The sequence below is a fragment of the Solanum dulcamara genome, chromosome 10, assembly GCF_947179165.1.
Source record: "Solanum dulcamara chromosome 10, daSolDulc1.2, whole genome shotgun sequence".
NCBI lineage: Eukaryota > Viridiplantae > Streptophyta > Magnoliopsida > Solanales > Solanaceae > Solanum > Solanum dulcamara.
Genome location: NC_077246.1, coordinates 62,554,507 through 62,566,666, shown reverse-complemented (window position 1 = coordinate 62,566,666; position 12,160 = coordinate 62,554,507). Strand labels below are relative to the sequence as shown.

At 36.1% G+C, this 12,160-nt stretch overlaps 2 protein-coding genes across 2 annotated transcripts; one reads left to right on the top strand and one right to left on the bottom strand.

The window, feature by feature from the left end:
- The first annotated feature begins 272 nt into the window (after positions 1-272).
- Positions 273-5,650, top strand: LOC129871203 (F-box/FBD/LRR-repeat protein At1g13570). The gene is made up of 4 exons (XM_055946085.1): positions 273-427; positions 4,084-4,920; positions 5,069-5,227; positions 5,317-5,650. The coding sequence occupies exons 2-4, from the start codon at positions 4,108-4,110 to the stop codon at positions 5,611-5,613; spliced, it is 1,269 nt and encodes a 422-aa protein (XP_055802060.1). The 5' UTR covers positions 273-427; positions 4,084-4,107; the 3' UTR covers positions 5,614-5,650.
- A 1,336-nt stretch (positions 5,651-6,986) lies between these two features.
- On the bottom strand, positions 6,987-11,869 carry LOC129870715 (protein NSP-INTERACTING KINASE 2-like). The gene is made up of 11 exons (XM_055945561.1): positions 11,354-11,869; positions 10,921-11,050; positions 10,760-10,831; positions 10,397-10,540; positions 10,236-10,307; positions 9,610-9,669; positions 9,416-9,513; positions 8,784-8,933; positions 8,347-8,688; positions 7,840-8,219; positions 6,987-7,472 (listed from the first exon to the last, which is right to left on the bottom strand). Exons 1-11 carry the CDS (start codon positions 11,442-11,444, stop codon positions 7,149-7,151), a joined length of 1,863 nt encoding a protein of 620 aa, XP_055801536.1. The 5' UTR covers positions 11,445-11,869; the 3' UTR covers positions 6,987-7,148.
- Between the last annotated feature and the right edge of the window lie 291 nt (positions 11,870-12,160).

Below are 12,160 nucleotides of genomic sequence, written 5' to 3'. Positions count from 1 at the left end.
TCGATTACCGAATTATCGAACCCGAAGTTTGAAAATACCAAACGCCCAGCCCTAGGTGTCATACATGTATTATGTCACGGAGGACGTATGCGTCTACTTATTCAATTTTATATAAATTTAAGTATCTACTTATGCACATTTAAAATTAGAGAACAAATATGTAGCTAAAACTATGTTTAAAAAGTATATTCATGTATTATGCCAAAATTATTTGTTAGGTCCTTATAATTTCATAAACTACTTTTGAAGGCAATGTAGTTTTATTTTTTGGGTAGGGCATTTCATTTTATAATTTGCCGTCATATTTCAGTAGTAGTCAGTTGTCACCCATTCTCAGACACCCCCGCATGTATTGCCTATCATTTTCCTTTCTCCGATCAGACATTAGCTGGCCGACAGTTCAAGAACCCTTCAAATTCAATTTCAGGTTTTGCCTTCTCGTAAATACTAACTCTTATTTTCTTTATACTCTCTTACTGTACAACTTTTTGTTAAAGATTTCATTTTTATCACCTGGGCGTGATTAAATCAACTAAATTTGGATTGGGTTTTGTCCAAAAATTTGATGGGTGTTAAAGTTACATGTTAATTTATTGGCCATATGGTGTAGATGTTAAATTTGGGGTTGATCGGAAAATTCTTGAATTAGGGATTCTGGGTTTTGCAAACACTTTTTCCCTGTGTGGTTGATCCCAAGTTCTACATTTTCATTGTTTTTCCTTGGAAGCCATTGATTTTGATTTTCTTGGAAACCCAATTAATTTTTTTGTTCTATTGAAGACAGAGATGAAACGGATAGAGTTGTTCTTTTGATTTACCTATAGGTAATGAGTTTGAGGCGTGGAAACAGTTTCTTTGTTTAAATGTGTATGTCCACCATCCTTCACCCATCTCTGGTCAGATTAGCACTTCGTGCACAGGGAACCCCTTTGGGTTGTGGAAATATAAGGAGTATTTATGCATTAGAAGGAAGAGTTGTTGTGTATCTTCCTATTTTTTTCTTTTCTTTTAGTAGCTCACATAGCTCGTGTGGGAGATAAATATCTCCTCTCTTTGTAACTTAGTTACACATTTACGGAGAAATCAACTTCTTCCTTCTATCTCTAATGGCTTCTCGCTAACCAGCTTCATCACTTTGGATGTCTATGAATTTGACTGTGATCTAGTCATTTAGATTAGAACTCATTATGGTATCAAAGAAACAGTACTGGGAATAAGCTCAATTTTCAGATCGGAGAAGTTGTAATTGAAGCTCGAAGCTCATCCATAATCCAACTATGGGAGATTCTGCAACCATTGTAGTTGATCACAGTCACCCGTTGCATCTACAGGCTTTAGACGCTCCAGGAGTCGTTTTGATACCGATGAAGCTAACATGGCCAGAAAACTATGCCCTATGGAGCAGATTGATGCGAATAGTTGATTTGGTGAAGTTCAAGTTAGGTTTCGTGGATAGAACCTGCTTTAGAAGTTCATTTAAGGTCGATTTGGTGCCACTGCCATCTTGTGATTGTGAGAAGTCAAGGCCATATGTAGAACACCTAGAACAACAATGTTTACTTCAGTTTCGTATGGCGTTGAATGAAACTTATAGCCATGTAAGAGTGATATCTTGTTTAAGAGACCTGTATTGATTATAAATCAGGCATGTGCGGTTGTTGTCCAAGAGGAAAGTCAGTGAAGCTTAGGTGTGACTGATATCAATAAGGATCCATTGATAATGTTAGCTGAAAAAGGATGGTTAGTTATGTAACTTCCAATTTTCTTTTCCGTTAGTAGCTTATGTGGGATATAATATCTCCTCTCCTTGTAACAGAGTTAGTTACACATTCGCAGAGCAATCAACTTCTCTTTCTTCTCTCTATTGACTTCTCTCTGACAAACTTCATCACTTTGCATGTCTATAAATCGACTATGATCTAGTCACTTAGACTGAATTTAACTATGATGTAAGTCATGTATAAGTTCTTAAGGTCAGATAATGGGATAGAGTTTTAACTCAAAATGTTCTGAATCATGGACGTCATATGGAATTATACATCAAAGTAGTTGACCTTATTCCCCTCAACAAAAAGGAGCAGTTGAGAGGAGATGTAAATATACTTGAAGTAGCTAGAACATTCAAAATTTCTAGGTTCTTTGTCAAATAGATTTCAGGGAGACTCTGTAGAACAACAGCATATCTGATAAATAGGTGGCCAACAACAGTCCTGTAGTTATATGATTTGGAGACAAGGGGGTTCCTGATGAGTAAAGATGTTCATATCTGGGAGCATATATTTCTTTTTCAAGGTGTGAAAGAAGAATTAGATGAATATTTTACTCCGACCGATGCACTAGATCCGATCTTGGAGAGTCCTGACACAGTCTTGAATCACACTTTGCAGCCAAATGCAGATACAAGTTAAAGTAGATATGCCTGAATAAGTTATCATTGCTTAAATTGACATTGGAATGCCTGTTGCACAGGCTCCAGATGAAGTGCAAATGGGGCCAGACGTTGCACAAACTGGTGAAGTTGTTGCAGAACTCAGAGAATCATCTAGGAGACTCAGGTCATCTGTATGGCTGTAGGATTATGTCACCACCACGAAGCATAGCAAAAGTTGTCCCTATCTAATGTCCAATAATGTTTCTTACGGGAGGTTATATTCTGGTTCCCGGGCTTATGTAGGGGCCTTCCCTGCACATACTGAGCCCAAAACATTTCAAGAAGCTGCTCAAGACAGTATGTGAATAGATGATATAAAGCAAGAAATCGATGCACTAGAGAATAACAAGACCTGGAAAATAGTAACTCGCCGGCAGGGACGTAGCCGTTAGGAGCTAAATGGGTTTACTAAATAAAATAAGACCAATGGTGATGTGGACAGATTCAAGGAATATTGATGGCTAATGGGTTTAATCAACAAGAAGGATTGGACTATGATGAGACCTTTTCTCAAGTGGCCAAGATGGTCGCTGGAGGACTGTTATCAGTTTAGTAGCCTCAAGAAATTGGCCTTTGGCTAAGATGGATGTGAATAATGCTTTTCACGAGAGAGATGTTTATAAAGTAGGTCTATATGAATCTGCCTCAAGGGTTCCATAGCCTGGGGAATATAAAGTGTGTAGGTTGTTTAAATCTCTTTATAGGTTAAAGCAAGCATCTAGACAATGGAACATTAAGCTTACAAGTGCAATACTGAATGATGGATACTCAGAGTGCTCATGATCATTCACATCAGGAGAAAGGGAGTGAGCAGAGTCATAATCCTAGTCAGTGTGGATGATTTACTCATCGCTGGGACTGACATGGCAATTATAGAAGAAGCAAAACACACCCTGTGAAGATATTAACATCAGTGAAGTTGCATTGTGATAATAAGGCATCCATACGGATGACATGCAATCCAATATTCCATGAGAGAGCAAAGCATGTTGAGCTATATTATTACTTTGTGGAGAAAAGGTTAAAGAGGGACTGATGGAACCACAACACCTTTCAACAAAGGAGCCGTTGGCAGACTTATGTACAAAAGTGTTAGGAGTGGCACAACATCAAAGTCTATGGACCAACTTGGAGTTTTGGATGTTTACCATTCTCCCTGCTTGAGGGGGAATGTGGAAATAACAGGATTAGTTGAGGATTAAAAGGAAGGATAGTTATGTAACTTCTTATCTTTTTCTTTTCTGTTGCTCACGTGGGAGGTAAATATCTCCTTTCCTTGTAACAGAGTGTGTCACACATTCACAGAGCAATCAACTTCCTTCTCTCTAATGACTTCTCTCTTACCAGCTTCATCACTTTGCATATGAATTTGACTTTGATCTAGGTCATTTAGACTGAAATTTGTTAGGGGGATAGGTTCGGAGGTTGTGATGTTGTGTTATGTTTATTCTCTGTCCCATTACTCCTTACTCTTCATTATGAAGTGACAGATGAAGAGATATCATTAGTTTTGTCTAAATTAAAGTTCTCCAAGTTTTTCTTTGTAAGGAAAAAGTAGTGTAACTTATTGAGGGTTTTCAGAATTGAATCTGTAACGACGATTTCAGTTTTCTTTTCTGAATGCTGAGAGATTGAATTTGATCTTTGTGCAGATATTATTCAACTGAAGTTGATGAATGGACACTGATCCGGGTAGAGATTTAATAAGCGATTTGCCTCAAAGTATCATAGAAAGCATCCTCATAAAAGTTCCATTACTCGATGCTGTAAGGACAAGCATATTGTCTAGGAAATGGAGATACAAGTGGGCAACCATTACCCAACTTGTTTTTAATGACACTTGTCTGACTCCTTGCCATGACATATCAATTATTAGTTACAATCTTGTAAATTTCATTACTCGTTGCCTGTTCCTTCATGATGGACCGATTCACAAATTTGAATTGAATACTTCCTACTCGCCAACTTCTCCTGATTTAGATCAATGGCTACTTTTCCTTTCTCGTAAAGATATCAAAGAGTTGATTATTGATATAGGAGAAGATGACTGGTTTAGAGCACCTTCTTGTGTGTTCTTTTGTCGTAAGTTGACTCATTTGGTGCTTGTTCGATGTGAATTAAACCCTCCTCCAAATTTCAAAGGCTTCTTGTGTTTGAAGCACCTTTGTCTCCAGCAAGTTATCATTCCTCCACATGATATTGAGGTTCTGATCTCCATTTGCCCTCTTCTCGAGAGCTTGACATTGTCATATTTTGACAGTTTGGAGCTTACTATTCGAGCTCCAAATCTCAAACATCTAAATTTGGAAGGTGAATTTAAGGATATACGCCTTGAGAATACTCCACATCTGATCGGTATTTCAGTTGCTATGTATATGACTGATGATATAGCTGAGCACTTCGAACAAAGCTCAGGTTGCAATTTTGACAAGTTTCTTGGTGGTGTTCCTAGCCTTGAGAGGCTTATTGGCCATATTTACTTCACTAAAGTAAGGTCTCTTTCTAAATTTCCAATAGTGGGAACGTAAAATACTTATCATGCATCTCTTTTTTCGGAAATGTTTTATCTATAGATTGAATATTTTGAAGTCTTAACTTTCCTCCAACCCTCCTTTTTGTCTCTCTATCTTTGTGCAGTATTTGAGTATAGGAAATGAGCAAGGAAAGTTTCCCGTTACTTATCAAAATCTGAAGTTCATTGAACTGTACCAAGTTAGTTTTGAAGATATGAAAGAGTTACTTGTTGTGCTTCGCTTGATCGTGAGCTCTCCTAATCTAGAGGAGCTTCAAATATCAGTAAGTATAAGTCAAAATGCTTGATTTCTTATTCTAAACAATATAGATTTTCACAAAATGCTCCTGTTTTTGCACCTTGTCTTGGTCAGAGTTCCTCAATTACAACTACCACTGATATATATGATCTGGAATTTTGGGAGAAAGACTGGCCTGGTGACTGCACTTTCGGTAAACTGAAGATTGTGCATATGACTGATTTCTCTGGTCTGCCTCATGAAATCGCGTTTATCAAATTTTTACTTGGACGTTCGCCTGTTCTTGAACAAATGATTGTTGCTCCTACTATATATGTCACGGATAAAGTGGTGAGAATGTTGATCGACTTGTTAACTTTTCGACGGGCTTCTCCTCAAGCTACAGTTAAATTTGTTCAAGAGCCATTGTAGGATTTATTCATGTATAAATGTATGTTCTTTCAGCTTTGATGCTCCATTCCTTATTTTTGGCACTATAAAAAAGTAAATTGATCAGGAAATTCTTTACCAGAAATAGTAACTAAGATCTTTTGATTTTCTTAAAATGTTATACAATGTTTGGTCAGAAAAGATTTTTGTATTTGATATATAGGAAACAAATCAAAGGAGGCAAGGACTGGTATTTTGACATTCCTGGTGGTGAAAGTCTGAGTAGAAATTGAAATTAAATCCCTAGCTGCATTCAGTGAATGCACTAGTTTTAGGAGCTGTATATTAGTCACAAACAATGAAGGGAACTGAGTTTTATTTAAGAAAAAGAAAAGGAAACCAAAAAACCTAGAGCTACCAAGTCGTATTACTGTGAATTTCTATGTAAACTAGTTCATTAGTAATTTGTTTCAAATGTTGAGTTTTCAACTGGATCGGGCATATCATTTATGTCTCTATAGCAGTGTTTTGAAAGGCGTTTTTAGGGCAAGTTCCAGGGCGAAGCATAATAAAAACACTACGGGACACAAATTAAAGGCGTAGATTCATAGGGTATAGGCCCTAGAATTTGAGGCGTAAGCCTCGGGCGTAAAAACGTAACTTCCGGGTGTGAAAATGTACGCCTTGAGCTCAATTTTGATTTTTATTATTTTAAAAATATTTTTGAATTTTTAATTGTTGTAATGATATGTATACTTTATGTTATCATGTTTTCATGTTGTAATATTTTTTTTCTAAAATATATAAACAAAGAAAGCAATTCTCGTAGAAAATAATAACAATGTCATAAGTATTTTTTTATATAATTATGCCTGAAATTGATAGGATAGAGATTTCATAACACTATATTTCTGAGACAATTTTATCTATTTTTTGTCACTATTGCACTTTTTGTCCTTCTCGTTCTTTGAAATATATAAACAATAACCAATGCAATATCAGTTGAGGGCGAGAAGGACTAGCAGATGTGGAGTTGGATGATGATTTCATTTTAAAGATTAACTCGACTATTATTATTTTTTGTGTTCTTACCTTTCTCAAATAGTCATTATAATAATTGTTTTTATAGTATTGGTGATTTATTTAAGTTTATTCACAGAATTATTAAAAATTTACTTTTGCTTATTTTCTTAGTATCAAAATTATAAAATTTAAAATACTTGAGATATACGCCTCATAGATTCGTGAGACTTGCACCTCGTTCCGTGCTGCGTAAAGCGCCACGGCTGGCGCAGTTTTAAAACACTGCTCTAAACTGATCAATTAACAAGGAAATTGTATTCATTTTGTATGTATGTATGTATATATACACAAATAATAACATCCCATAAGCATTTCCACACAAACAAACAAGATCCAAAAAAGAAAAACAACTCTCAGCATTAAAAAGTTTACAAATTATCCTTTACATTCAGAATGTACAATAATATTCTATTTGCAGTTTCAGTATAAACCTATAAACAAACCTCAATATGACACAGGGTTCTTGTTTTTGACATTGTATCTTAATTCAATTATCATCTTGGACCAGATAGTTCCATTGCTTGTACAAGCAATGAAGAATCATCAGTAAGATCAGAGTATCTTTCTGAAGAGGAAAATTCATTGGCTCTGCTGCATCTTGTTGGTTCTGCTCTTTGAGATGCTTCCCACTTCTCTGCTAATCCATCCCCTTCAAGCATCCTTACTACTTCTGACATTTTTGGTCTATGACTTGGATGATACTGAGTGCACAATAATGCTACCTGTACCATTTCCTCTAGTTCTATCGTATCGTACTCGTTTTTCATGTCCTTGTCCACTAACATGTCTAGCTTTTTCTCTTGTTGAATCTTTCTTACCTGCAAACGAAGAAACGCAAAAGGATGTATCCAAGATTTAAAGATGGTCATTCGTTGATTCTCTTAATGCCTATGGAGTTCATATTTTAGATAGTGTGATTGCACATTCGCCTACTAATCTACTATGTCTTTGGTCCATATTGTTCACACTTTACAGATATACAAAAACATATCCAGTGTAATCCCACTAATGGGTATGGGGAGGGTAGATTATATGCAGAACTTACCTCTACCTTGGGATGTAGAGAGGCTGGTTTTGATAGACCCTCGGCTCAAGAAAAAAGAATTGACACGAGTAAAGAAGTAATGTCAAAGTGCTGAAAAAAAAGAAACGTAACTACAATTCTAGGTGATTCGTTGTACTTACCCAATCAAGCATGGCGCCTTTCTGGTTTGCTGCTTTACCAAATTCCAGAGCTCTCTGTCCAGTGATCAATTCTAGCAAGAGAATACCAAAACCAAAAACGTCCGTCTTATCAGAGGATTGTCCTGTGGAAAGGTACTCTGGAGCTATATGTCCTACAGTTCCTCTAACCGCAGTTGTGACATGTGAATCGCGATGATCCAAAAGCTTTGCCAATCCGAAATCTCCAACAACAGCTTCACAGTAATCATCAAGCAATATATTTGCAGCTTTTACATCCCTGTGAATGATCTTTGGATCACATTGCTCATGCAGATATAATAAGCCCCTTGCAGCTCCCAAAGCTATTCTTTTTCTTGTACCCCAATCCAAGGTTGGTTTGGCTGCAAGAAATGACACAATATGAATAGAGCATATAAGAAGAAAAAGGTAATTTTGGAGCTTCTTTAGAGCTTTTAATTGAGACGTAGTTCTCGTATCTAAAGAGAAACAGTATTTGGATATGTTTACCTTTGAGACGCGAAGCTACACTTCCATTAGACATGTAAGGATACACAAGCAACCTTTCAGTTGGTGTCATGCAAAATCCATACAACCTGAGGAGATTGCGATGCACTGCCAGACTGATCAACGCGACTTCAGTCTGAAACTGCTGATTGCCTCCAACTGCATTTCCATCTTTGAGCCTTTTCACAGCCACAATAATCCCGTCACTAAGACAACCTTTATAAACATTACCAAAACCACCTTTCCCTAGTATGTTCTTGCTGCTGAAATTGTTTGTGGCAGACTGAAGTTCCTTGAATTGGAACCTCCTTAAGTTGCCTAAGCACACTTCTTCAATATGTTGTTCTGCAATTTATGAACAATTACGTTGATAAGAGGATCGATGAGCTAAAACTACACATTACCGTAGCTTCAAATTGTTCCAATCAAACAATACTCACCATTATTGTCAAAGAAAATCTGCTTATTGTGCTTTTGTCTCCACCACAGAAAGAATCCAAATCCAACAATTAGTAGGCAGATACACCCTAAACTTGTCCCAAAGGCTAAGGCAACCTTGTGAGTTTTTGGTTTTCCAGAAGGCTGAACATCTGAGATAACAAAGAATATCTTTAGCTGGGACTATTAATGTTGAATCTATCAGCAGAGAAAACCAGTGAAGCAAATTTACTTCGAAAATCTGTGACAAGTAAAAACACCACAATCATATATCAACTGACAATTGGAGAGGGCGGTGTGTATGCAGCCTTACCCCTACCTTTGTGAAGGTAGAGAGGCTGTTTCTGAAAAACATGGGCTTATCTATCATTTGGTTGTGCATCCAAAGGTGTGGCCTAGTGGTCAATGAAGTGGTTGAGAGCATGAGATCTCAGGTTCAATCTCAATGGAGACAAGACACTAGGTGATTTTTCCCATCTTTCCTAGCCTTGGTGGACAGAGTTATCTGGTACCTGTTGCTGGTGGGAGGTAACAGGTATCTTGTGGAATTAGTCGAGGTGAGCGAAAGCTGGCTCGAACACAACGGTCATTAAAAAAACTATCATTTGGCTGTTAAAACAAGGTTAGTTCTTACTCTGTGGATTGTTTAAAGAGAAAGAGAGGGGCATTGGTGTTGTTCCATTGCACTCTGGCTCTTTTCCAGTTGCACATATCATTGGATTTCCCAAAATGCTGTGTCAATAAGGTAAAATAAGACCAATAAATACAAAAATATGGTTTACTGATATTAAGGAAAAAGTGAAACACAGAATTCTTCAAGATTCTTACTTGAATGCTTTGGCAAGAAGCCTTGGTACAGGACCACTGAGATTGTTGAAAGACAAGTCCCTGAACATGCAAAACACAACCCCATATTACATATATGTCCTCAAGTGAAATTCAGTCAAACCTCTCTATAACTGCGTCATTTATCTAGATACTCTTTAGCTGCTATAGCAAATTGTTGTTACAGAGAACATATATTACAGGCATAATACATAAACCCTTCAACTGGACCTCAACTTGCATCTATGCCCTCCAACTTTGGGTGTGCATAAGTAAACACTTAAAACTTGTATAAAATTGAATAAGTAGACACATATGTCGTACGTAGCAATTCACATCTCACATGGTGTCCTACTTGTATTATGCTAAGTAGGATGCATTTGTCTACTTGTTCAACTTTATACAAGTTTAAGAGTCTAATTGTGCATATCCATAGTTGTAGGACATGCCAACTGAGGGCAAATTATGGAGCACGTTTATGTATTATGCCTATAATATAAGTGAAAGTTGGTTTCAAAGAGAACTTGCCTGTTACATTGAAATGTTGTTATAAAAGATGGTTGCTCTAGAGAGGTCTGACTATATTAGAAAATATGAGTAACTCACAGAAAATGGTCTTAGAAAATTACACAAGTGACAGCTGAGTCATATTGGCCAAGTCCACAGGAACAGCTCCAGTTAGACTGTTGTTGTTTAATCTCCTATGATCATCAAAATTTAAGGACAAAAATCATGAAGTCTTAAAACCAAAAACTTGTTTGTATAAGATCTCAGAGTTCTCTTTGCTTACAAGTATTGGAGGCTTTTCAGCTGAGCTAAAGATGACGGGATTTCGCCGGTTAACTTGTTATCAGAAAGATCAATTGTCTTAAGTTTATGAAGCTTTCCAAGCTCCAAAGGAATTGATCCTGATATATTATTGCTTTGTAGAAGTCTGTAAAAACAGGACACTCATGTGAAAATCTATGAATACAACAACAACAACATAGCCAGTGGAATCCCATAACTGGGATCAGGGAAGATAAAGTATACACACACCTTACCACTACCTCACGGAGGTTGAGAGTCTGTTTTCGAAAAACTATTAACATCTAAGAGTAAAAATCAAAATTCAAATGTTTTGATATGTTATTTACTTTGGTTAAGTACTCACACAAGTTCAAGGTGTGTCAAATTGTGGATATATGGTGATATTTTGCCAGACAAACTTTGGCTAGGACTTTCCCTGCATAATCAACAATTCAACTATTTTTCAGAAATCTTGTTAGGAATACTATTTTTTAAGAAATTGTAAGTGAAAATTGTTTTACTTACAGGCCAATGACAAATTTATCACTTGAACAAGTCACCATATTCCAACTACAAGGATCAACAGCATCTCCATCCCAGTTTAAAACATTATGAGGATCATCTAAATTCTTCTTTATCTCCATTAAAGCTTGCACTGCCAAAGGAAAAGAAAAAAATATTCCTGAGCTTTTTATTACAAAAGCTCCAACAACAACATATAAAGTGTACACATACCTTACCCTTATCCCTACTTCAGAGAGGCTATTTCTAATAGAACATCGACTTAAAAACATTTCAAAGTAGTTTAAAAAAGAAAATACAAAAATGAAAGCAGTAACAACAACGAAATAATGTGAAATGGAAAACAAGTACATAACATACGAGAGAAAGAATAGTAACAACAACGAAATAAGGCGTTAATCCAAGCACAAAAGCCCAATATTTCAGCACAACTAACCTTCATAATTGACACCAGCTGGAGTAAGCATAGCATGAGCATAATAAGCCAAGAAGTTGAATAAGTACAAATATCCTAAAACAGCATTCATTGTTCTTGCTTTTACTGATTCAAGAATTCCAAGAAAAGGACTACCCACAAGGCAAAATGAGATTTTTAATATTAAAAAAAAAAAATCTTCTTAGAGAAAATATTTGGTTATGAATTTCAACCAGGTCTACTCTGAACTACAACAAACACATTAACATCTCTAGTACAATTTCTCATATGTTACTCTTCATACAAAAAAATGCACTCATTCACTTAAAAGCTTTGTGTCAGAGCCTCAGAGGGTCATAGTAGTTAAAAGTTAGAGCCAAATAACATGCATGACACTTTTGTTCAGCAAAGAATATATATAAAAAAAAAAGAAGAAAAAGGAAAAGGAAAAGGAAAAGGAAAAGCTTGAAAATTTTAAACTATCCCAAATTCCCAGTCTAGAAAAATTCAAAGGATGGTGGAAAAAAGAAAAAGAGAAATTCCTTCAATCATGCATTGTTTAAGAGGAAGATGGACTACACGCTATATATGCAAAAAATTTAAGTTTCACTTTTTCAAGAATTTAAAATGAAAAGGTATTCCACTGACTAAAGCACTATAGTGATTACTATAGATGGATTTAATCAGAAAACACTTTGGGGGACATGTGGGAGTTGTTTGGGGGTGGGGTTCGTAGGCATTAGATAAGAATTTGGTCTAATTTTTTAAATTGTTAATTATTATGATATATATTATTTTTTATTATTTGAAATGGGGTGTGTAGGCTTT